The sequence below is a fragment of the Capsella rubella genome, unplaced genomic scaffold (assembly GCF_000375325.1).
Source record: "Capsella rubella cultivar Monte Gargano unplaced genomic scaffold, Caprub1_0 scaffold_1, whole genome shotgun sequence".
Taxonomy (NCBI): Eukaryota; Viridiplantae; Streptophyta; class Magnoliopsida; order Brassicales; family Brassicaceae; genus Capsella; species Capsella rubella.
Window position 1 is genome coordinate 6597819 of NW_006238923.1, and position 22542 is coordinate 6620360.

The window sequence follows — 22542 nt, forward strand, 5'->3', positions numbered from 1 at the left end:
TTAAAAAATTTGATGATATGATCAGTTATGTATATATACTATGTAGAATTTGATTAGTTGATTATTTCATATGCTAACATATTTTTTTTATCTTTTTATTTTTCTAAAAAAATGTTATCTTTGTTTTTTTAGATATATGATGATTTTGTTTTATTAGATTTCATTCTATATAAATTATTAATTTCGAAATTATATTAAAATATAAAATTAATATTAAATATGTTTATGTATATTCAAAATAGATATGTTAACATATATTTAATTTTGAATTTAATTGTCCACTTTTTATGGTAAAAGATTATTATGATTTCCATAAATATAGATAGTTTTTGTTTTTGTTTTTTTTTTTTTTTTTTTTTTGCTGTCATTAATTATGTTTGGCAAATGGTTTTATTTTCATGAAATTGTTTTTTAAAATTGGGGGGTGTTTGGCTTCAAGTTGTCCTTCCCAATTAATAGTATAGATAGTGAATTAGTTAAATTTGGGTATTGTATACAGTTATAATATAATTTATTTTAAAATTTTAAATATGCGGTTAACCGAGCGTTTAACCGTACGGTTAACCGACGATTAATTACGGTTAATTATGGTTACGGTTAATTAACGGTTACGATTATTATTATTTTTTAACCGTAACTAATTTACTTTTACGGTTAACGGTTACAATTTTTAACCATTTTATACGGTTACGGTCCGGTTACGGTTGATAAACGGTCCGGTTACGGTTAAAAATACGGTTAAGGTTAGCTTTTGGTCATGCCTATACAGCGACGTCCTACATTTTGTGAAGTGACAACGCTATTTAGTTCCGTAATAAACTGGAAAAGTCAAGGTTAATAAGGTAAATATACTTTTTCCGTTCCTAACTGACAGATTCTTTCAAGGCAAAAAGGCAAAACACAAGGGGAAAAAAAAAAAAAAAAACCACCTTTTTTTTTTCTTCTTCAACATCGTTCTTTCTTCTTCGCGACTCCGGTCGGGGAAAAAAAAATCGCCTCGCCGTAACCGTATTCTCAGCTCTAATGACCGACCCAGAGGTAAAAATCCCATTTTTAATCCCTTAATCTCCGGCGTTCTCGACTTCACATTCCGAATTGAAATGGACAAAATAAAAAATGCTTTTTTTTTCTTCTCTGTTTCGTTTAGGTTTCATTTCTCTTAACGAAGAGCTGTTGTCTCTGATTTCGTTTTCTGCTATCGTGTATTGATCCGAATCGGTGTTTCGGTTATGGGTTTTGTATTTTTCATTTCTGGGTTTGCATTTTTGCGATGAATTATTTCGTTTTCTTCAGCAGAAATTAACCGCCTTGAAGAAGGCTTACGCGGATACGATACTGAACACGGCCAAGGAGGCGGCGGCGCGTGTGCTGATATCCGAGAAGAAAGCTCGCGGGTTTCAGCAAGAGCTCGCCGCGGTTAGAGATGAGGCTCTCCGTACCTGTCTTAGGCTTAAACAGATGTATGATTCCAAGGTAATTTTACGAAATGTAGATTTGTTTCTGTCAAGTCTTAAACTTGAGAAATTTTTCCAAGTTGTTTCATGAGCTGATGTTTTCACATTGATTTGAGGATCAAGTTTTGACATTTATGAGCTTTGTGTGGTGACAATGAGCTGTGTTCTTTGCATCCTTGGAATATCTTCCATCCAGTTTCAGAATTATATGCTTTGGACACCTTTTCTTCGTTGTGTGTTTTGCTCCACTGAAAGCGCTGTTGAGAATTTTTTTTGTGAATTATTTATCTGGAGTCTCCAGACTGGAGATTACACTTGGTTAGTTTTTTATGTACCTCAACTCAATTTATATTATGATGAATTAGCCTTGGAAGGATGTCATTTTTGATTTCCATAGACTCACATAGAATAGATCTTATAGTAGTTCAAATGCTGTTTTGGAAAGAGATTTTATTGGTTAGTTCTTTGCTCACCCGTCTATAAAACTAATGGTCATTGTAGAGCAGAGCATAGTGTGTCAAATAAATGTTAGGAGTAAACTGTGAATCAACCATAAATTTGATGAGTATCTGTAGGGATGACCTAGGTAGTTTGAGAAGCTGCTCTTTGGTTTACACTTATTACAGCAACTCACAGTTTGATCGAAGCAGTTTAGCTTGACACTGTAGCACATTTTCTTGAGGATAGAGTTCATAATCACTATATTGCATTTTCTTCTTCAAATCTATTTCATTGAGAAATCTGTGACAATAGGTCAAGGAGGCAGAAACTATTTCTTTGAAGAAGCAGCAAAAGATTGAGGAACTTGAAGCTCAACTTGGAGAAGCTGAAGACATAGTAGGAGAGCTAAGGACGGAATTAAGAGAATCACGTTATCTCCTGGAGAAATTGACAAACGATCGTAAAACAAATCCTAGCAACGAGGAATTAAGCACCAACAAAGCAGTTTCTTTAGAAGTGCGTGAGGACTCTAGCAACCATGAGAGATCAGTTGTGGCTAATGGGATCAAACCACATATGAGTGACAGAGATATTAGTATTAAACGGTGTTCTTTTAAGGAGAATAAAGATCCTTGTCTTCATACTCTTCCTTCCATACTAAGTAGACGCAGAGAAGTTGAGACCGTAGAAAGGAACACAGCCAGTGGAGATTGTGCTGATGTTGTGAAATCACCTACAGACGCAAGGAAGGAAGAAGAGAAAGAGATTGATATTGAGCATTCTACACCTTTGTCGCCTTCGAAGAAATCGTGTATCAACTTCTTGTATAAGAGGAAGCGTACCAAGGATGGAAGAAGCAGCAGCAGCAGCCCTGAAAGAGGAGGTTCCTCCTCACAAGATGATGATGACGATGAGATGAGAAACCAGAGACAAAAGACTGGTGAGAAAGACAACAGTTACTTGGAATCTTTCACCGGTACAGAACCATCTCGTGATAGTCGACGTGTAGCTCAGGTTGCTCGTCAGGTCAGTAAATCTAAATAAGTAAAATATACATAGTTTGATTGTGGAGAAGTTTTGTTTTCTTCTTGATGTGACAGGTTCTGATCACTGTCCATGTGTTTTATATTACCATTCTCTGTAATAAAAGTTGACTTGAAAATTTCGTTGGTGTTCAAGATTCTGACCTCTTGTTTTGTTGTTGTTTCTTTGTTGGCATAGCTTTTACCGTTCTCGGAGAAGAAAGTGTTGCATCAGAGTCAGTGTGATGATGTTCCTTGACTCACAAGTATTTATGGAAGATCCTATCATCCATCCGAGGGCTAAGAATGGTTGATTAGAGAAATTAGCTGTACTAGTAAAAAGATTGGTAGCGTAGATACACATCCATTCTCAAGCTTTATAAACTAATGGAAAAAAAGCTAATTTTGGTCGTTAATTTAGATATGTTCTCACAGCTAATCCATCCGAGGTCGTTTCTCTCTATACATTGACTAATCCAAAACCACCAATGCTAGTTTTGAAATTCAACAAACATAAATATATATATACATTACTTACACATGCCCGGCTTTGATTTTCTCCGAGCCTTAAGGTTTAAGAACTGAGCAATTTCCCACTATCCCACTTTCTTTTTTTAATGAGAAAAGCAGATTCTATTTGTTTTTCTTCGAGAACCTTTTGTAACAAAGAAAAGTCATATAGCTTGAATATATCGAATATCGACTTATCAGGGTCTTGCGAAGTTTCCTCAATGCGCCGTTACCTTTATTCTATAAAACTCTTCTATATTTCCACGAGAGATTCTTTTATATTAGAATAATATCGTTCTGTGTGTGTGTTTTGAAGGTTCCAGATGATTATAAAAGTAAAGTTAAAAGACGAAGAAGCAAATCAATAGAAGTCATATTTGTTCAAGAACGTAAGGTTTGACCACGCACACAAGATAAACACGTCTCTTGATGTATATATAAACACAAATATAGAAAATGAGAGAGAATCACAAGCACCTTAAAATAATTACTCATTAGCTTTTGGTTTGTATTCGATCAACTCAAACTCATCATCACAAGCTTAATGGACGGAACATCGTGGGCTGACCAATGGGACAATAGCGGCGACTCAGCCAAAGGAGGCCGAACGGGGGGAGGGGCAGTCGTCAGAAGCGGCGGAGGTGGAACAAAGTCGAACTCCAACACGGCTAAGTACAAGGAGAAAATGGGACAAGGTTTCGACAAGACCAAAGCTGTAGCTTCTTCTGGTTTCAAGAAGCTCAAGACTGGTTCTGCTATTGGTTTTCGCTGGGTCAAGGACAAGTATCACAAAACCACTCACAAATAGTAAAGTTTATCAAACTCCCATCTAGAGAGTTGCATGTGTATTATTTATTCACTTTGGCAAATATTATGCCTGTTGTATATCTTTTTTTTGTTTTTTTTTTTTTTTTTAGTTTGTTTGATTGATATATACATATGTTGTATTCATGTGATTTAATTAAATTGATTTAATTAAATAGATACAATGTATATATATATATATACGCATATAATTAGTTCATCAACTTAAAAATGTGATTTTTAAGAAAAAAAAAGACGTGGAGGGAAAAATTCCCTCGCCTTTTGCACAAATCCGCTAGCATTTAATCTTAATGACCGGCGAATCAGAAACCCTAATTAGCGGTTACCGCCGTTAGAATGATTTGACGGCGATCGAGGAGGAGGAGGAGAAGAAGATGTCGATAGAGATGCCAAGAGGTTTACCATTTGCCGTCGACACATTTGGGCCGTACACGACGACGAAGAGAAGAAAGAGACATCATTTCTTAACTCACGCTCACAAAGATCACACCGTTGGGATTTCTCCTTCTAACATCGTCTTCCCCATTTACTCTACTTCCCTCACCATCTCTCTTCTTCTTCTACGTCACCCTCAGGTCTTTCAATCAGTAACCTCTCTCTTTTTATCTCTTCGTGTGTATTCGTTCTCTGTTGGTCTCAGTGAGAATTGTGTGTGTAGCTTGATGAGTCCTTCTTCGTGAGAATTGAAATTGGGAAATCAGTGATTGTTGATGATCAAGATGGTGAATTTAAGGTTATTGCTTATGATGCCAATCATTGTCCTGGTATGTTGTTCCTCTGTAGCTTTCAAAATTGTTTTTGATTTGTTAAATTGAGATCCCTATTTTGATGAATTTCATCACTTTGAAAACTTCAGGAGCCGTCATGTTCTTGTTTGAAGGAAGTTTCGGTAACATACTTCACACTGGTGATTGTAGGCTTACACTGGATTGCCTACAGAGTCTGCCTGAGAAATTTGTGGCAAGTAGACATGGCATGGCTCCAGAATGCTCTCTTGATTACGTTTTCTTGGATTGTACATTTGGGAAATCCTCTCACTCTCAGAGGTTTCCTAGTAAGCATTCAGCTATTAGACAGGTGATTTGGCTTAATCTTTTCACCTTTTCTTCATGCATTGGAACGGTTTCTCTATTTTTCATTGTGGTTTCTTTGCTCATGGAATCAGATCATCAATTGCATATGGAACCACCCAGATGCACCAGTTGTTTATCTTGCTTGTGATATGTTGGGCCAAGAGGATGTTCTGTTAGAAGTTTCTAGAACTTTTGGCTCTAAGATATATGTGGACAAAGCTACAAACTTGGAGTGTTTCAGATCGTTAATGATTATAGTTCCTGAAATTGTCTCTGAGGATCCTTCTTCCCGGTTTCACATATTCAGTGGGTTCCCTAAACTGTATGAAAGAACAAGTGCCAAACTTGCTGAAGCCAGATCGAAACATCAGAGTGAACCTCTTATCATCCGCCCTTCAGCTCAGTGGTATGTTTGTGATGAAGAAGATTATTTGGAAAATGGAAGTCAGATTCAAAAGCAGAGAAAAGTTAGGTTTAGTGAAGCTGTCAAGGATGAGTTTGGTCTTTGGCATGTGTGCTACTCAATGCATTCATCTCGTGAAGAATTGGAAGCAGCGATGCGGCTTCTTTCTCCGAAATGGGTTGTATCAACAGTTCCTTCTTGTAGAGCAATGGAACTGAACTATGTGAAGAAAAACTGTTTTATCAGTCGGTTTTCGCCTGAGGATCCTTTCTGGAAGCTTCTAGACATCGACATGGAAGTTTCTCCAGTTCCAGCAGCTGATACTCACACAGTAGCTCTTAGTTGCTGTCTCATGAGTGAAGAAGTTAGTGTTGATTCAGCAAAATCGAAGCTAGAACCTGTAATTGAATCGTCTAGCACGAAGAAGAAGCTTCTAAGTTTATCCCCTGAAAAAAATCTTCCTGTAACACTGTTTGGGAGAGCAAGGCTAAGTTCTCAGTTATCTGACCAACTACATGAGAGAAAAGTCATACACACTCGGTCTGTATACACCAAAACCTCACCGGTATTGGAAAAGCTGAGTGTAGAGGAAGTAATTGGGTCTTTACAAGATGATGATACTAAAGAAGAAGCAGTAGAGAAGGAGTCTGGTAGAAGCACTTCTTCTTCTTCAAAGGAGATTTGCAAGGATCTTAGTGGGGATTTGATAAAACTATACAGATCAATGAACGCGCCTGTGCCCCGGCCGCTACCATCATTGATGGAGCTTATGAACGCTAGGAAACGCTCTCGGAATCGCTTGAGTTTCTAGCAATTCAAAACATACACAATAGTGCATGTTTTTATATCCGCCTGCATTTGACATCCTAGTCTAATGATCACATTTACAGTCTCAATCCCTCAAAAGATATACATAATTTTTTCCTTTGTTTGAGAATACAGTTTGTAATGATTGTAACATTGATTATTTTTCCATTGTAACCATTTATTATAACTTAAGTCACAATTTTTTTTAAAAGAAATTCTAAGATATGCATGGCTTTTATCAAAAACAAAAACCATAATAATAAATAAATTAATAAGGATAATTATGATTTGATATACATACACAATCTTGCACCTCTATAAATAAATAAAATCAGATCAACCGTAATCCTGCGGTCTCAGATGCTGGCACAATCAAAGCATGTGTAACCATAGTCACGTTGGATGAATCAGTACGAACATTCTCGATTACTTGGCTCGCGGGCTACGTCATGGAAGATGAAGGGCTTAGTAGTAGAGAAGACGTTAATGATCTTCTGGTGGAAGCAGGTTTATCCTCCCGAACACTATTTGTTTGCTTTGACCGACGTAGCCAACGATCGTATCATCGAAGTCACTTACTCAGTTGATTATAGCACAGATTGTGCTTTGTATCTCAAATTGAATTGTTGTGATCATCTTTCCTTTGACGATACCGTTAATTATATAAGCTTTAGACCCACAACCGAGCTAGCTGTCAAGTCTCTTACCAAGAAACTATACTATAAGAATAGCTCTATAGGTGATGAGTGCACAATTTGTTTGGAAGAGTTCAAGGATGGAGCAAGAGTTGTGACTTTACCATGTGGACATGAGTTTGACGATAAGTGAATTGTACAGTGGTTTGCGACCAGTCACTTTTGTCCATTGTGTCGTTTCGAGTTTCCTCCTGAAGATCGAGGGTTAGATTGACAAATTGTCTTAACGTTTGTTGTTAGTTTAATTTAGTTCTATAATTCCCCCAATATGTTAAAACTTAAAAGTCGTCTTGTCGAATTAACATACGTTAAACAGCCTTTTGATTTTGTTTTCCTTTTTTTTCTGGTTTAAGAAACAAAAGCATGAGAGTAGTGTGATGACTCTCTTAAACATTGTCTTTTGTATTAACCCCAAAACAAAAACAAAAAACGAATGAGCAAAAAAACTTAGATGAGGTATATTAACAGAAAATGTTAGCTAAGGGTCTTGGCTCTCTCTCCCTCTCTATATATATACATTCAAAGTAGAGAAGAAAGGTTTTCAGATTCTGATTTCATCCGTTTTGAAGATTGAATATCATTGACAGAAGAATCATCATGACTTGATGATGATGATGATGTATCAATGTTTTCTTCAACAAGCTTTCTCTTGTTAGAAAGGCTTCTTAAGGTTTTGCATTCCTCACTTTCATTTCTCATTATAAGTTGTTTAATTCGCTTTACATCAGCTAGTTTCACCGGTTTCAACAAGAAGTCCTCTGCTCCTTCCTTGAGACATCTGTATATAGAAGAAGAAGATTATTAGCCTCATAGTTTAACATTACCAAAAATATGATCTGACTTGTATGAGTAGACATAACACGATCACTTACTCTTCTATACGAGGTAAGATGTTCTCAGATGACATGATCACTACTGGTACTTCTCTGAATGCTGAAGATTCCTAGAAAAAAAAAAAAGAGTTTGTTTGAGCGTTTTTAAAAAGCTTTTTATTCAAGTTTGTATGATAGATCGAAATAGATAATTTTGATTATTACCTTAATCTTCTTGAGAAGATCATACCCTGTTAGTCCTGGCATTGAGTAATCCGTCACTATCAAATTCACCTTCAAGTCCTGTTATAAAACGAATCATCAAAATTGTTAATAAAACTACACTTTGACAGACTCAGTTCTTATTACCAAAATCAATAAGTAGAAAGGCTGATCTATTCCATTCTCAAATCCGGATGATCATAAAAACAAGAAGCAAGAGCAAAAGTCTCTCTATCCTTAGGATTTATGAAAGAAACAGATTCGTAGATAACAAGAAAATAAAAAGGTTTCTTAAGAACCTTGAGATTAGAAGCTCCTTTGTCTCCATCTAAGCCAAGATACTGCAAAGCTCTAGTTCCACTCTCTACAGTCGTCACTGCAATAACAAAAACAAGAGACCACTCATAAGTAAACAAAAAAAAAACAGAGGATAGTTAAAAATCATATAACAAACAAAATAAAAACCAGAGCTGAGCTATATAGCCTATAGTAGAAAGAGAAAGAAACATTTTACCTTTACAAGAAGAGATTCGAAGCAACCTCTCGATGACTTTACGATCCACAATACTATCATCAACGGCGAGAACATGTAACTCCGGGGGAGTAACAGTCAAATCTCCACCGGCAGGAATCTCCATCCTCATAACATCACCGACTGCCATTTTCAACAAACTCAGAAGAATAAAAGAAAGAGAAGATAGTAGTAAAATTGGTTAGAAGAAAGAAATAAAGCTTTGGATTTGGATTTGGATTGAAGACAAAGGAAACTAAAGAAGAAACCAATGTGATAAAAGGAAGAAGAAGAAGAAGGAAGGAAAAAGTTTAAAGTTAGGTGGACATAAATATGAAAGAGAGGTGGTGGGGTTTTTTAATAAGTAATCAAGTTTACTATAGGGAGGAGGAGAGATTCGGAAGATCGGATCTTGCGGGTAAGATCTTTGAAGAGGAAACAAAATCTTAAAAACAGGGTCAAGTGTTTTTGATGTTATGTGTTTTGGGAAGTGTCAGAAAGACCAAACAAAGGGGTTTGTGTTCAATTTCGAAAGATTTTTGTTTGGTCTGTTTCTTTCAATCCGACAGCGACTACTCCCTTCTTACGACAGCGACTACTCCCTTCTTACGTGGAACTTTCCTTCTTGTTTTAGTAATTTTTTTTTTCTTTTTTACCTACTCCCTCAATATTAGTTTGCATTTTCTACTACTCCCTCAATATTAGTTTGCATTTCTAAGTTCAATTAATTCTAATTTATAGTCTCTTATATATCTTTTCTTTAGTTAGTGATTAATTCATTATTCAATTATATATAGTCTACTAAATTTACATATGAATAATGCCATGATGTCGATATCAATACAAGTATTTAACATATAAACTATAAAGTATTATATCATCCATTTATAGCATAATCTACCACTTGTGATATTTCTTTCTTTATTTGCGTTAAATTAATACTAGGTTATCTTAATTTTTTGGGAGATTTATAAAAATAGGCACTTTTGAGGAGAGAGATTCGGTTTTAGGCATTACAATAGTGAAAAGCATTACTGTACATGTAAACATAACTGTATCTGACATTTTTACCCTTTTGTTTATCTGACCAAGATCTGAAATGATTCATGCGAAGAAGAAGTTGTTGCTGAAGACGCATCTCACCGTGACGGAGAAGAAGCCACCGGTGAACTGATGTTGAAATTGCATTCGTGAAATCTATTAACTGGAAGTAACGAATCAAAAGAAAAACAAGATTGTTTTTTTTTTGGTTAAAAAAACAAGATCCGAGCTTTTGTAATAAGAAAATGAAAAATCATGTGTATCTGCTTTTTAAAGGAGAAAAACTAAACCCTAATAGATAGTAATTAGGGAACCCAAACATTGTTCATAAAATCTCCTCTGTCACTGAATTCCCAGGTTTAGTTTCAAATTCTTCAAATGATAAGAAGAGAAGGGAAGAGATGATGTTAATAAACTAAGGACATAAACGTCTTTTACATTGTCAAAATACCTGTTTTAGTAAAAAAAATAGAATATCCTAAATCTGAAGAGTAATCTAAGACAAATGCCTTATTTTTAATTAATTCTAATTTTTTTCTCTACGTGAATAAGGGTTTTTTTTTTTCTCTTTTTCTTTTGAACGACAAAAGAGACATTTTTTTATATATTGTTGACATCGTTTTCAGTTGAGTTTTCCTTTAGTAAATTGATTTTTATTTGAATGCAATAAAGGTGCTGTGTTTAGTGGACCATTGTGTGATTTGTGAATCTCTTTTGCTTTTAGACAAAATCTAGAGAGAAAAATATGGACAAAGTATTTTCGGGTGGATCCTTTTGTCTCTATTTTAACATTTTCTAAGGAAATTGCAAGAGGGCCAAGGCAACAGGGCATAAGATTTGGTTTGATATTAATAAATTATGAATGTAGATTGTGTCGATATGTATTGAACTATTGATAGATATATGATATATCAAATTAGTTTCTTATTATACGACTCGGACCACATCCATATCATTTATATAGTAATATTTTTGCCTAGTTACAAGGTTTTTATTATTTTGCTACAAAGGGGTTATTTTCTTTTCCATCAAGCTAAGGTTAACATAATTATGTTTTATTTTCACTTAAGTTGTGATTTGTGAGTTGTGTTTTTTTTTTTTTTTTTTAAGTTGACCATTGTGCGATATTGTGAAAATTCCTTTTGGAAAAATCTAGACAAGAGTAAAAATCTTCAAAAGTTATGGAGGACAGGTTCCTTTATTATATATGTCATAACATCTTTTAGCCGATTGCGAGAGGACGTAGACAACATTTTGGTTTCTTATCTTTTAATTTAGAATCTTGCAAATTTTTCGTATCGATTTGATATGATAGATATCTACAACAAAATCAATATGAGTAAATAGCCTTCACACCTAACAACAGCTCCAAAAAAAAAAACATAAGAAAAGTAAAAAAATTAATTTCTGAGATGTTTCTCCACATGTATAAACATTGGATGATCGTGCCAAACAGAAAAACATTGGTGATAAGAACATTACTCAAAAAAGAAAAGTAAAAAACCATCAGTATGTTTCACATTTTCTTACCTTTTCAAAAAGTTGGTTTCGATATCACTGCATGCAATTTCATATGGAATAATAAATCTTACTTTGAAAAGCTTTATCTTTTTCCCAAGATTTTGATGTCTTATTGTGTTTAAAACTTTCACCTTGATTTTATACAGAATAAATCTAAGTTATCAAGTACTTGATATTTATGAAAAGAAAAGAAACTGAACCACTAAAAATGTTTTATGTATTCAATTTCATTATAAGTCAATAATCTGATTAGTGTTTAATTTGTCTCTCATAATCTAGTTAAACAAAACTTTCTCAAAAGAAGTTTAATAAATGTACACATAGGCAGTTGAAGAGAGAAAATATAAAAATATGTTCTCCCTTTGTTAGTTTTTGTAATGACTTAACATTTTGAGTTTTTTTTTTTTTTTTTTTAACTATACAACTATATTTGTATATTTTTTTCAGGTGCAAACAAATTTGCTTACAATCTCAAGTAACGGTGAGTGACCAAAACAAAATACAGTATTAGTTATTTACTGATTTCCTCATAATAAAACCATTGATTTCCAGCTCATTGTTAGCATGCTTATATTTATATATGACAGTAATCTATACAAAAATTGATACAATGTTTTAGTCAAACTTTTGTTCTATCAAATATAAAGACCTAATTTGTCTAACATGCTATAATAATAAAGTTTGACGAGAATATTTGACTGATATATATATATATATATATATATATATATATATATATATATATTGCTAATTAGATGGTAAAAAAGACATATATATCACAGGTATGGTTCAAATGTAAATGATCGTGTGCATGTTCAAATTATCGGGTCACGTTGTAATAGGTGTGAAGCTGTGTGATATGTCTTTTTACCATCTAAGCAAAATATGGTAAATAATTAAATTATCCAATACGTATTGAGAAGATTTGAATGAAATAACAAAATATATTTACCATATACGTAGCATGGATAAATCATTATTTGGTTGATGTTTGAGACTTGAGAGTATTCATAAAAGTATTTAATTACGCAATGTTTAATGGGCCTTGTAACGTGAACCACATGGGCCGTCTTTATAAAGTTGTTCTGTCAGGAAATTGGAAGTAAAAAAATAAGAGTCAGCACGTTCCCCTCCCTCTCTGTTCTTCATTGAAACATAGGTTTCACAGAGAATTGCACCGATTCTTCAAAAGAGAGAATTTTCAGCAAATTTGGACAGGATTTAAATGTGAATCTATTCCTCTGCAATAGCGTTTGGGAGCAAGTAATTTGTTTTTTTTCTTTGTTCAAATCTTCTATATCTCTTCAGGTTTATTTATCTCACTTTCAGATTTTGCAGTGGGGAGGATCTGAAAATATTGAACCAGATTAAATTAGGAGGGTGGGATGGATAGGATCAACGGTCTATCAGATGATATAATTTGCCACATTCTATCTTTCCTTCCGACAAAACAGTCTGCTTTAACTTGTGTCCTCTCAAAGAGATGGCGTAATCTGTTTGCATTGGCACAGGATCTTCATTTAGTTGATGATGATGCTCTTGAAGTGGGTTGTGCACAAAGCTTCATAGATTTTGTGGATAGGGTATTGGTCGCGCCAGGCGATGCCTTCCCCATAAGGAAGTTGTCGATAAAATGTAGGAAGAGTATCGACTCGGGTCAGTTCACCTGCTGGATGTTTGACGTGTTGAAACGTGGTGTCGTTAATCTTGATATAGACGTCATCGCTTACAAAGAGGCGATTTTGGTCCCTGTTGAGATGTTCACTTGCAGGACGATGGTCGAGCTTAAACTAGCGAAAAGGTTCGAGGCTTTGTTACCTGACGATGTGTCTCTTCCATCACTTAAGACTCTCTTTCTTGATCGGATTTTTTTCTATAATGCTGATTACTGTGTCTTGGGAAAGATTCTTTCTGCTTCCCCTGTGCTTGAGGAATTAACCATTTGTAATTTTGGGAGCTGGCAATATGGAAGATGCTGTCGCTCTCTGTCCTCTTCGACCCTAAAGAAACTTACTATTCAGTGTCCTGATCAGTTTGAATTTTGGGACATGACGTTAGATGCTCCGAGTCTCACCTACTTAGAATACAGTGATTTAGTTCCTAGAGAGTATCCAGCTGTGAATCTTGAATCCCTTGTTGAAGCTAAGCTTGATCTTCGATTATCTTTTGGTACTAGCAATCCAACAAATCTGATTAAGGGGTTAACCAATGTTGAGGTCTTGGATTTGTCATCTGTTGCTACTTCTGAGGTAAAGAATGATCTCTTTCTATGTAAGATGTTTCTTATTGCAATATGGACTTGACACGTTTCTTGAGGTTTTTGGTTCCAAAGGCTGCAATTGGTTGATGATTATTGACTGAATAGTTGCTTTTGTATTTTTTTTCAGATGTTCTATTTTTTCTGTGAAGTAATCCCAGTGTTCAGCAACCTAATTCATTTATCTATTACAACTGATTTAAAGTTCTACTGTTGGAAGCACTTTCCAATACTTGTAGAAAGATCTCCAAATCTACACACTCTTGTCATCAAGGTATTACCGAAACCCCGCAAGTGTATTGGACAAACTACTCAAATCTCTAATCTCCCCTCTTGGTTTAGGGTCCATTGCATGCTAATGAATGCAAACATGAATTTGGATTGTCAAGTCCTGTGAAAGTATTGAAGATAACCGAGTATGGAGGAAAAAGTGGAGAGCTAAAGCGAATGAAATTCTTCCTCGAGAAACTGTCATGTCTTGAGCTTGTCAAAGTTCTTGCTAGTGCAATAAATGACAAGGAAATGTCTCGAATCACCAAAGATCTGCTAATGGTTCCTAGATCGTCCAACTGCAACATCAAGATCAAAAGTTTTCTTAAGTAGTGCATGAAAAACAAACTATGTTGAATAATTACGTCTGTTATCGAATTGTGTGCACATTTGGTCTGTGTCTAGTGTTTTATCTTCTTTTGAACATGAATTGGAAAACAAATCTCTCAGTGTAGAAAGTATGTAAAAATTGTTGTGGACCATGCCTCTGTTGTTTTCAATAGTTATTACCAACATTACAACCACACAGGCGGTTCTTGTTACTTCAATGCCTCTGCAATCAGCCAATCACCCAGGACGGCCCAAGTAAGCAACTCTCTCTAAACACTTTTTTTTTCCAGTTATCAAAGCTCTTTTATTGATCGAGACCTTGAACCATCCGTGTCTGATTGTCTCATGATTTGGCAGGTCCGGGTTGTTGGTATTATGAGTATATCCCTGATTAAAAAGTAAGGGCTAAGATGAGATGAAAGATGAAGAGTAGAGTGGATTTTTCCATTATATTTCACTTAGATATCATGTTTTTCCATCGTTACTTCTGATGCACAATAAATATGATTCCAATCTTGTAAGTTTCTCTTTTCTATTCTGCAGTCTAATGTAGAATCTGGTTATATACATAATCCCTTCAGCATCCAAGTGAACTAATACAGGAAGAAGCTTTGTGGTAGGGACTATATTAAGCCATCTCTTAGGAAAACAGGGAGTTCATATGTTAGATTAGACAAGCAAAAGCATGAAAAGCTCACTATAGAACACCACACATAGGGGGGAAAAAGGTCCTTGGAGTCTCTTCTGCGAGGTCGGACGGAGCAGGGAATGTCATGAGAGTATCTGATGAAGAAGTACAGGTTGACCAGAATGTCAGACAATAAGGTTAGTTTGCTTGTCAAGTCGTATTTTCATATTATATATCAAGCAACTCAAATCGAATCTTCTCTTTCCAGTAAATATTTCAAAAGAGGTGATTTGTTTTCAAGAAGCTTAGTTTGATAGGCTTAAGACATAGAAAGAGGAGTGTATGGGCCGAGTAATTTGAGTCAGAAAGCAAGAAAGGAATGTTAAGAGAAAACATATATGTTGTTTAAAATTTGAAGAGGAAAGAATATGATAACATCCAAGCTTTAGGGAAAAAAGGAAGCTCGTAAGCCTTCTTTTCATGAATATGCAACAACATTTGATTTTACCTATGTCACATAATGGTAATCTTACATGTCTGTTTATCATCTTGGATTTAATCTTATTCGTGAGGTTGCTATGTGAGAGCCTTTTCTGTTAATACAATTATTTTCTGGTGTGACTTATTTGGTGGGTTTGTTACTGTTGTGTGAAAGGTTGCAATTAAGCCTAGATGACTCGGCTGGTGATGGGACAACCACTGAGTCTCAACTTATTGACTGTCAGTTCTGTTGCTAATCCTGTTTTGCTCATGAAGGGAATCAGTAAGATAGTTTTATGGGTTTTGATCTAAGAGCTGCAGAAGAAAGCTAAGCCTGTTAAAGGTCGTGATGACATCAAAGGTAACTATTGAGCGAGCTTCCTGTAATGCAATGTCAATCTAATTAAAATCAGTTTCATATCATGTATTTTATATATAATTTGTAGCTTCCATCTCTGCTGGAATTGAAGAGCTTATAGGAACAATGAGTGCTGATGCCATTGACAAAGTTGAACATGATGGTGTTTTCTCTATTTAAGGGATGAGAGAGGTCGAACTAAGGGTTCGAATGGCAAAACATGTTAAGCAGAGCAGATCAAGTATTTTAGGCAGATCTAATAAAAAAAAAAGCAGATCAAACAGATTTGGCAGTTCAAGTGCATATCAAATATTAAACACTTTAAAATAGAGGTGTTTGATCTGCTCTGAAAAACCATGACCATAAAATAAATTTTTTTTTTTTTTGGTCCACCTACAGATTTTTAGCAGGAGAACTGGCTTTATAGATGATAATTATTAATTTTTATGAATGGTGAACAAAGTGCAGTTAATCTGTCCCACTATATATCTGCTTTATATCTGCCTTTCCATTCAAAGCCTAATTAATACTGCTGTTATTATAACTGTGGCTAGTTTTGGTTCTTTCCTTGGTTACATATCACCTCAGGTTGTAAAAGCACTGAGAAACCTACTAGATGAGTTTGAAATTGTTAGGGTGCTTACCACTGATCAGAAAGGATCTGTGTTATGAGTCTAATGACTAACATTTGATCTTATTAGCATATTTGTGTGCCATTTGTCTTTTTCTTTGGAAATATTTTTATTTTTGATCTAATGAAAGAGTCTAATGAAGTTGCAAAATAAGTACTTGGTTCGTTATTTTTTATATATATTTTTTTCGAAAACACCCCCAAACAAATTTACCCTTAATCCCTTTTTAAAGTTTTTCACAAATAAGTGTTTGAAAGATTTTAGGAAAATCATCTATAATATGTCAAGGGTACTCCTGTGAAATATTGCTCTTAAATAAAGAAATGTTAAATGCTTACGGGAAAATACTATTTATATCAGTTCTACAAATCTTTTTTAAATTATATTCTGGAAAATTATATTATATGTAATATGTATGTTCTGGAAACTATTTTTCAAAAACCAGTAATACTGTATAATAATACTTTGTATGTATTAGGCTTACCAAAAACAATACTTTGTATGTATTTTAGTTCGATACATCCATCCCATCCCTTGAATATTTTAAACCTATCATTTAACTAATTTGTTATAGTGAAATGTGCTGCATAAATCAAGTTACTTCTACAGTAATTGTAATCAAGTTAATTCTATAGTAATCAAGTTAATTACGTTTTTACTTTTGAAAGAAATAAAGTATATTTTCACATAACCACGATTAAACCCTTTATAAACCCCGAGTGACGGTTAGAGAGAGACTCCCGAATCATACTCCTCTGTTCTTGAAATCTCTAAAAGAAAAGAAACTTCTTCTTCTGTTTCAGTTCTTTTCTCATGGCGGCGAACGAGTGTAGCCGATGTGGTTCCGAGACCAATTTGCTGCTCTTCATCACCTGCAGGCATGCGACTGTTTGCTTGCAGTGCGGTAAATCAATGGCGGAAACGAAAGAAACTTGTCCCGAGTGTGGAATCGTAGTCACCACATTGTATAAGGTAAAGTTTTGACGGTTCTGGTTTTGTTTCTTTGGAAGAATCTAAAGAGTCCGTTGGTCGCAAATCAGGAATTTGGTCTTCGTTTTTGCTCGGACGACGAGAAGAAATACTACGGTGCTAAGTTCGAGAGGGGAAGGGATCTTCCGGATATCACAAACGAGTCTCTGAACAAATCTTCCGATGTGCAATTGTCGAACAAGGAACCGTGGACCTTGGAGGATCAAGCGGGGATCAAGTACGAAGGAAAGCGTGTTGAGAAATCACAATCATCGGAATTATTTTTCTTGCGGAGGGAAGGCGATGAATTTGTGGCTATTCCGTGTGCCGAGTGGTATTGACGGACGAAAACGATTCTTCTTTTGTTCTGTTTCTTGTGTTATAATTCAAGCTTTGACATATTTATTGGTGGGGGAAAATCACATTTAGTTTTTCTCTTGTCTTCTAGTTTTACGTTCACAAGAATTCATTCCGGTTCCCATCTTACGACTGAACAAGCTGAGGAGAGAATGGAGAAAAGCCGTGAACAAGCTGAAGAGACGATTCAGAAATACAATAAGCGCTCGAGGACCGGTCAGACAAAACCAACATCCACCTGTGACAAGCAAGATGATTCACTTGAGAAAGGTAAAGCCTGTTTTTCAAGGATCGTACGTTTCCTCTTCAATTTACTCTTTAACTGGATGTCTCTGTCTCGTAGGCGAGCATTGGGATCATGAATCCATCTGTTCGGATGATGAGGAGGATGTTGGCGTCGGTGATACTGAACAGATTTCTCGTCCAGAAGCAATCCGGGTAATTTTTTCTCCCCTATTGCTAAAAGGTTTTAGACTTTTAGTCCGTAAAAGAAGAACAGAAGCTGAGCGTGGGTGTGTATGTCATAGGATTATTGAAGAGAAAGATAATGAAACATTCCTTAGTAATGCTGGAAGGGATCTGAAGAATCTTCTTCAAAAGTACGATGAATCGGATAAAAATGAGAGTGGGAGCGGAGCCCGTGATAACTGATAAGTAATGGAGGAGGAGTGGTTTTTTTTTTTTTTTAATCTTCTGATTTGGTCAATGAGAATGACAGCATTGATTCTCTCTCAATTGACGTGTATTTTTGCTCTGCTTTGGGAATCTTTGTGTTGATTCTATCTTAATAATTGAATGCTTAATTTTTGGGTGAATAATCTCTTTTATTTTCTTACATCATATAATTATGTAAATAATGCAAATTTGAATCAAACTCTAAATTAAGGCAAACGCAAACTCGATAGAAGCAAATATCCTCTGTCTCTTGTCGGATTCCAAAACAGAGATTTTTCAATCTGTCAAAGCTTACAATGAACTTGTATTACAGAGAGATTGACTCGTCTTCTTCGATTTACCACAAAGTTTCTAATCTACCTCGTCTTCTCCACCCATCCGCCGTTGTGGAGAGAGACACACGGCGGAGTTGGAGTGGCTGAGGAAGAAGAAAAGACGAAGAAGCAGAGATTTCAAGCGAGAGAAAACCCTCCTCAAGGATCTGAATTAGCGATTCATCCATGTTATACTCTATCAGAAACTGCACATTTGCTTATAAAAATACTTCTTCACGATTCATGATAACGCGCTGTTCAATTTCTGATGCAATTTTGTGCTTCGATCGCTCAATTCCTCGCTTGGGTTTCATTCCTTTTACTATTAGCCACGGTGGGCTCTTCTTCTTCTTCCAAACCTCTCCTCAATTGTCAACCTTTAGATCGACAACTTGTGAACCCTAGCCGCCACGTTGATTTCCTCAGAGCCATGTCTTCCGTCAATGATCTCATTACCCACGACAAGCTTTGGGTCCATTCTTCCTTCACCGATGCATCTCCACCCATCTATGTGTTTCTACAGTGCCGGGAAGATCTCTCTGTTTCCCATTGCCGCCGTTGCTTCAACGAGAGCAAACTGGAGCTCGAGACAAAATGTTCGGGTTCGGCTGGTCGAATCCACAATGATGGATGCTTCTTACGGTTTGATGATCGAGATTTCTTGGAGGAATTTGTTGATCCTAGATTCGATCGAGCCAAATGTGTGGTGACAGAGTCAGGGTTTGGAACGTTTTGGAAATATCTTGATGAGGCTTTGGTGAATGTAACCTTAAAGGCTGTGAAGAATGGAGGGTTTGGTGCAGCTTCCGTGATTAGATCCGAGGCCGTGTATGCCTTGGCTCAGTGTTGGCAAACACTTGACGAGAATTCGTGTAGAGAGTGTTTGGTTAATGCTAGATCGAGCTTGAGAGATTGTGAGGGACATGAAGCTATGGCTTTCTTTACAGGGTGTTACTTGAAGTATTCCACACACAAGTTCTTCGATGCTGCTGCAGAGCATAAACCTGATGATGGTATGGAACATAAAGAATGTTGAACACATTACTCTTAAGTTTGGTAATAGAGATTCTTCACCATCGTAATTTTGTTTATTTCTTGTGCAGATCAGAGAAACTTTATAAGGTCGACGTTTTTTCCACATCTGAGTGATCATGAAGTTACAAAATTAGCAATTGCTGCGATTTCGTTGTCTATTCTTACTTCCCTTGGCGCCTTTATCAGTTACAGACGGTTTTCAAGGAAAAGAAAAGGTAAATTAGGACTACAATATACCATAGCTATGTATGAGGTTCCTCGTTTTGTTGATTCATGGTCTTGTTTTGTGTAGCTCAAATCCCATCGTGTTCAAATTTCAAATACGAGATGCTCGAGAAGGCGACCGAGTCTTTCCATGACTCTATGAAACTAGGCCAAGGAGGGGCCGGTTCTGTATACAAAGGGATTCTTCCAGATGGCAGAGTCGTTGCAGTCAAAAAGCTCTTCTTCAACACACGTGAATGGGCGGATCAATTCTTTAACGAAGTGAATCTGATCAGCGTAGTTCAACACAAGAACCTTGTGAGACTACTCGGATGCAGCATTGAAGGTCCCAAAAGTCTTCTCGTCTATGAATATGTTCATAATAGAAGCCTTGATCAAATACTTTTCAGTAAGTTGTGACATCTTCTATAAACTAACCCATTTAACAAATCCATCTTGTTAACTAACTTGTTTATTTGAATTGCAGTGAAAAATACAGTCCATATTTTGAGCTGGAAGCAACGGTTTAACATCATTATAGGAATATCAGAAGGTCTAGAATACCTTCACAGAGGATCTGAAGTGAAAATCATCCATAGAGACATCAAAACCAGCAATATTCTCCTTGATCGAAACCTAAGTCCCAAGATAGCGGATTTTGGACTCATACGTTCCATGGGTACCGACAAAACGCAAACCAACACTGGAATTGCTGGAACACTGTGAGTGTGTGTGTACTTGTCGATCAATTCTTCTTGAACAACATTGCATTTCAGAAACTAGAGTATAAGGTGTTGGGATTTGATGTTGTTCTTTGGAACTGCAGTGGTTATTTGGCTCCTGAGTATCTTATCAAAGGGCAATTAACAGAGAAAGCTGATGTTTACGCATTCGGAGTTCTTATCATCGAGATAGCAACTGGCAAGAAAAACAATGCTTTCACGCAAGGAACTAGCTCAGTTTTATACTCGGTAAGTAAGCTTTATTTCTATGACTGTGACAGTCACTTTTGAACACTGTTAATGGCTTCGTCTTGGCTTGTTTGAACAGGTATGGGAACATTATAAAGCAAGCACTTTAAAAAGCTCGATTGATCCTCGGTTGAAAGGGAATTTCACAGAGGAAGAGGCATTGAAGGTTCTTCAAATTGGATTGTTGTGTGTGCAATCTTCAGTAGAGTTAAGACCTTCAATGTCTGAGATAGTCTTCATGTTAAAGAAGAAAGATTGTAATTTTGATAGTCCGAAACAGCCTCCGTTCTTGAGTGCCAGTGTTCTAATGCCAGATGAGGAGACCAAAGAAGTGTGATATTTTAACAATTTCTTAGGTTTGTAATGTTCCATTCTATAAATGTTCAAGAAGGATTTTCACACCATTCTTTCTTTCTTTTCAAATCTTTTTTTTATCGACATTGTTATACTGAAGGTCAACAAAATAGGAAAACAATGATTGAAAAACATGTCATTACTTGCTTAGTAAAAATGTAATTATACTAGTCGATTACATTATTCACGATGGCAAGCTAACAGAACAAATGTTGCTAAAAACGAGAAAGAAAGTTGAAATGGGATAGTGTTGTTGTTGTTGTAATTTAACAAAAATGACATATGAAGTCAACATAGATTTATCATTTTGTACCAAAGTGCTGCCTACTTGGATCGATCATATTACACTTAAAGCCCGATGGTAATACACACATGTACGTAGAGAAAAACGCAGATAATGTGTTTTGGTCAAGCCAGAGAGCCAAACGTGCTCTCTCGTGGTAGATGGGATGTGATATGCATCTCTCTCTCTCTTCGAATAGCTTTAAAGAATAATAAATTTTGACGATTTAGTATCCCACTTAAATATGTCTTCTTCTTTCCTAATCCCTATATTAGTAAAAAAGAAGTACAAAATAGGATACGGGTCGGATCAAAATTAAAAAATTAACCCGATTTTAGCAATTGGATACTTCAAAACTGGATATTAAATTGGGTTTGGATACATGCACCGAATACTTACCATATCTAATATTAGGATTACATTATTTCCATAACTAATTATAGAATTTCCTAATATTTCTCTGACTAATTTAATATAATATATTAAAAAAATATTATTCTTCTTTCACTTTTATTTGATCTTATTTTTAAATGATTTTATACTATATAATACAAAATATTTAATAAAAATTTCACATTTTTTTGCATATATTGCAATTTGAATTTTTCAAAACAGACTTATAATACTCAACTACACTCGGTTAAAAAACTTTCGGCAATGGTTTAAAATCATTATAAGTATAACCAATATTAAAACCATTGTTACATGATCATATTTAAAATTTCAAAAAAATTCAAAATATTATAATTAAAAGGTTCAAATATATTAAAATTTTAGAATTTAAATATTGACAATATTGTTTGAAGACATAAATGTAATTTTGGAGACATAATTTTTATTAATAAAATATATTATATATCAAACTATGGAAATTTTAGATACTTCACGGGTAGTTTGTTAAAATCACAATTATAATGATAAAGCGAGATATGAATAATTTTTTTTACGAAATGAATTCTGTTACGGGTTGGTCCTTCAAAAAATATATTGTAAATATATAAGTTTTACATATATTCCTACTTATACTACAAAAATGGTCAAAATGAATAATTTATCGACAAATATTTTTTCGTGCTGTTAAATTTTCA

The 22542-nt window shown here is 35.3% G+C and overlaps 7 protein-coding genes and 1 pseudogene across 9 annotated transcripts; 7 read left to right on the top strand and 1 right to left on the bottom strand.

Annotated features, from left to right (window-relative positions):
- Positions 1 to 924: 924 nt before the first annotated feature.
- Positions 925 to 3360, top strand: LOC17897362. Of its 2 annotated transcripts, none has more exons than XM_006305065.2 (4): positions 925 to 1038; positions 1294 to 1473; positions 2208 to 2921; positions 3117 to 3360. In XM_006305065.2, the coding sequence occupies exons 1-4, from the start codon at positions 1024 to 1026 to the stop codon at positions 3174 to 3176; spliced, it is 969 nt and encodes a 322-aa protein (XP_006305127.2). In that variant the 5' UTR covers positions 925 to 1023; the 3' UTR covers positions 3177 to 3360. The 2 variants fall into 2 exon arrangements, with proteins under 2 accessions (XP_006305127.2, XP_006305126.2); XM_006305064.2 differs by having other exon boundaries at positions 1297 to 1473.
- Positions 3361 to 3815: 455 nt separating this feature from the next.
- LOC17897896 lies at positions 3816 to 4332 on the top strand. The gene has a single exon (XM_006303408.2). It carries the CDS (start codon positions 3972 to 3974, stop codon positions 4233 to 4235), a length of 264 nt encoding a protein of 87 aa, XP_006303470.1. The 5' UTR covers positions 3816 to 3971; the 3' UTR covers positions 4236 to 4332.
- Positions 4333 to 4502: 170 nt separating this feature from the next.
- On the top strand, positions 4503 to 6714 carry LOC17900241 (DNA cross-link repair 1 protein). Its single transcript, XM_006303887.2, has 4 exons — positions 4503 to 4827; positions 4911 to 5016; positions 5109 to 5329; positions 5418 to 6714. The coding sequence occupies exons 1-4, from the start codon at positions 4627 to 4629 to the stop codon at positions 6537 to 6539; spliced, it is 1650 nt and encodes a 549-aa protein (XP_006303949.1). The 5' UTR covers positions 4503 to 4626; the 3' UTR covers positions 6540 to 6714.
- Positions 6677 to 7444, top strand: LOC111828565 (annotated as a pseudogene).
- A 168-nt stretch (positions 7445 to 7612) lies between these two features.
- LOC17900577 (two-component response regulator ARR7) lies at positions 7613 to 9173 on the bottom strand. The gene is made up of 5 exons (XM_006304144.2): positions 8779 to 9173; positions 8564 to 8640; positions 8268 to 8345; positions 8103 to 8173; positions 7613 to 8008 (listed from the first exon to the last, which is right to left on the bottom strand). The coding sequence occupies exons 1-5, from the start codon at positions 8924 to 8926 to the stop codon at positions 7750 to 7752; spliced, it is 633 nt and encodes a 210-aa protein (XP_006304206.1). The 5' UTR covers positions 8927 to 9173; the 3' UTR covers positions 7613 to 7749.
- A 3313-nt stretch (positions 9174 to 12486) lies between these two features.
- Positions 12487 to 14397, top strand: LOC17900067 (F-box protein At1g19070). Of its 2 annotated transcripts, XM_023790059.1 has the most exons (3): positions 12487 to 13586; positions 13725 to 13868; positions 13937 to 14397. In XM_023790059.1, exons 1-3 carry the CDS (start codon positions 12723 to 12725, stop codon positions 14195 to 14197), a joined length of 1269 nt encoding a protein of 422 aa, XP_023645827.1. In that variant the 5' UTR covers positions 12487 to 12722; the 3' UTR covers positions 14198 to 14397. The 2 variants fall into 2 exon arrangements, with proteins under 2 accessions (XP_023645827.1, XP_023645828.1); XM_023790060.1 differs by lacking the exons at positions 13725 to 13868; positions 13937 to 14397 and having other exon boundaries at positions 12487 to 13138; positions 13507 to 13586.
- Positions 14398 to 17204: 2807 nt separating this feature from the next.
- LOC17900022 (transcription initiation factor IIF subunit alpha) lies at positions 17205 to 18269 on the top strand. Its single transcript, XM_006306179.2, has 5 exons — positions 17205 to 17264; positions 17333 to 17595; positions 17710 to 17888; positions 17962 to 18056; positions 18159 to 18269. The coding sequence occupies exons 1-5, from the start codon at positions 17205 to 17207 to the stop codon at positions 18267 to 18269; spliced, it is 708 nt and encodes a 235-aa protein (XP_006306241.2).
- Positions 18270 to 18562: 293 nt separating this feature from the next.
- LOC17897127 (cysteine-rich receptor-like protein kinase 1) lies at positions 18563 to 21221 on the top strand. Its single transcript, XM_006306954.2, has 6 exons — positions 18563 to 19620; positions 19711 to 19857; positions 19935 to 20255; positions 20334 to 20568; positions 20673 to 20817; positions 20897 to 21221. The coding sequence occupies exons 1-6, from the start codon at positions 18876 to 18878 to the stop codon at positions 21152 to 21154; spliced, it is 1851 nt and encodes a 616-aa protein (XP_006307016.1). The 5' UTR covers positions 18563 to 18875; the 3' UTR covers positions 21155 to 21221.
- The last annotated feature ends 1321 nt before the right edge of the window (positions 21222 to 22542 follow it).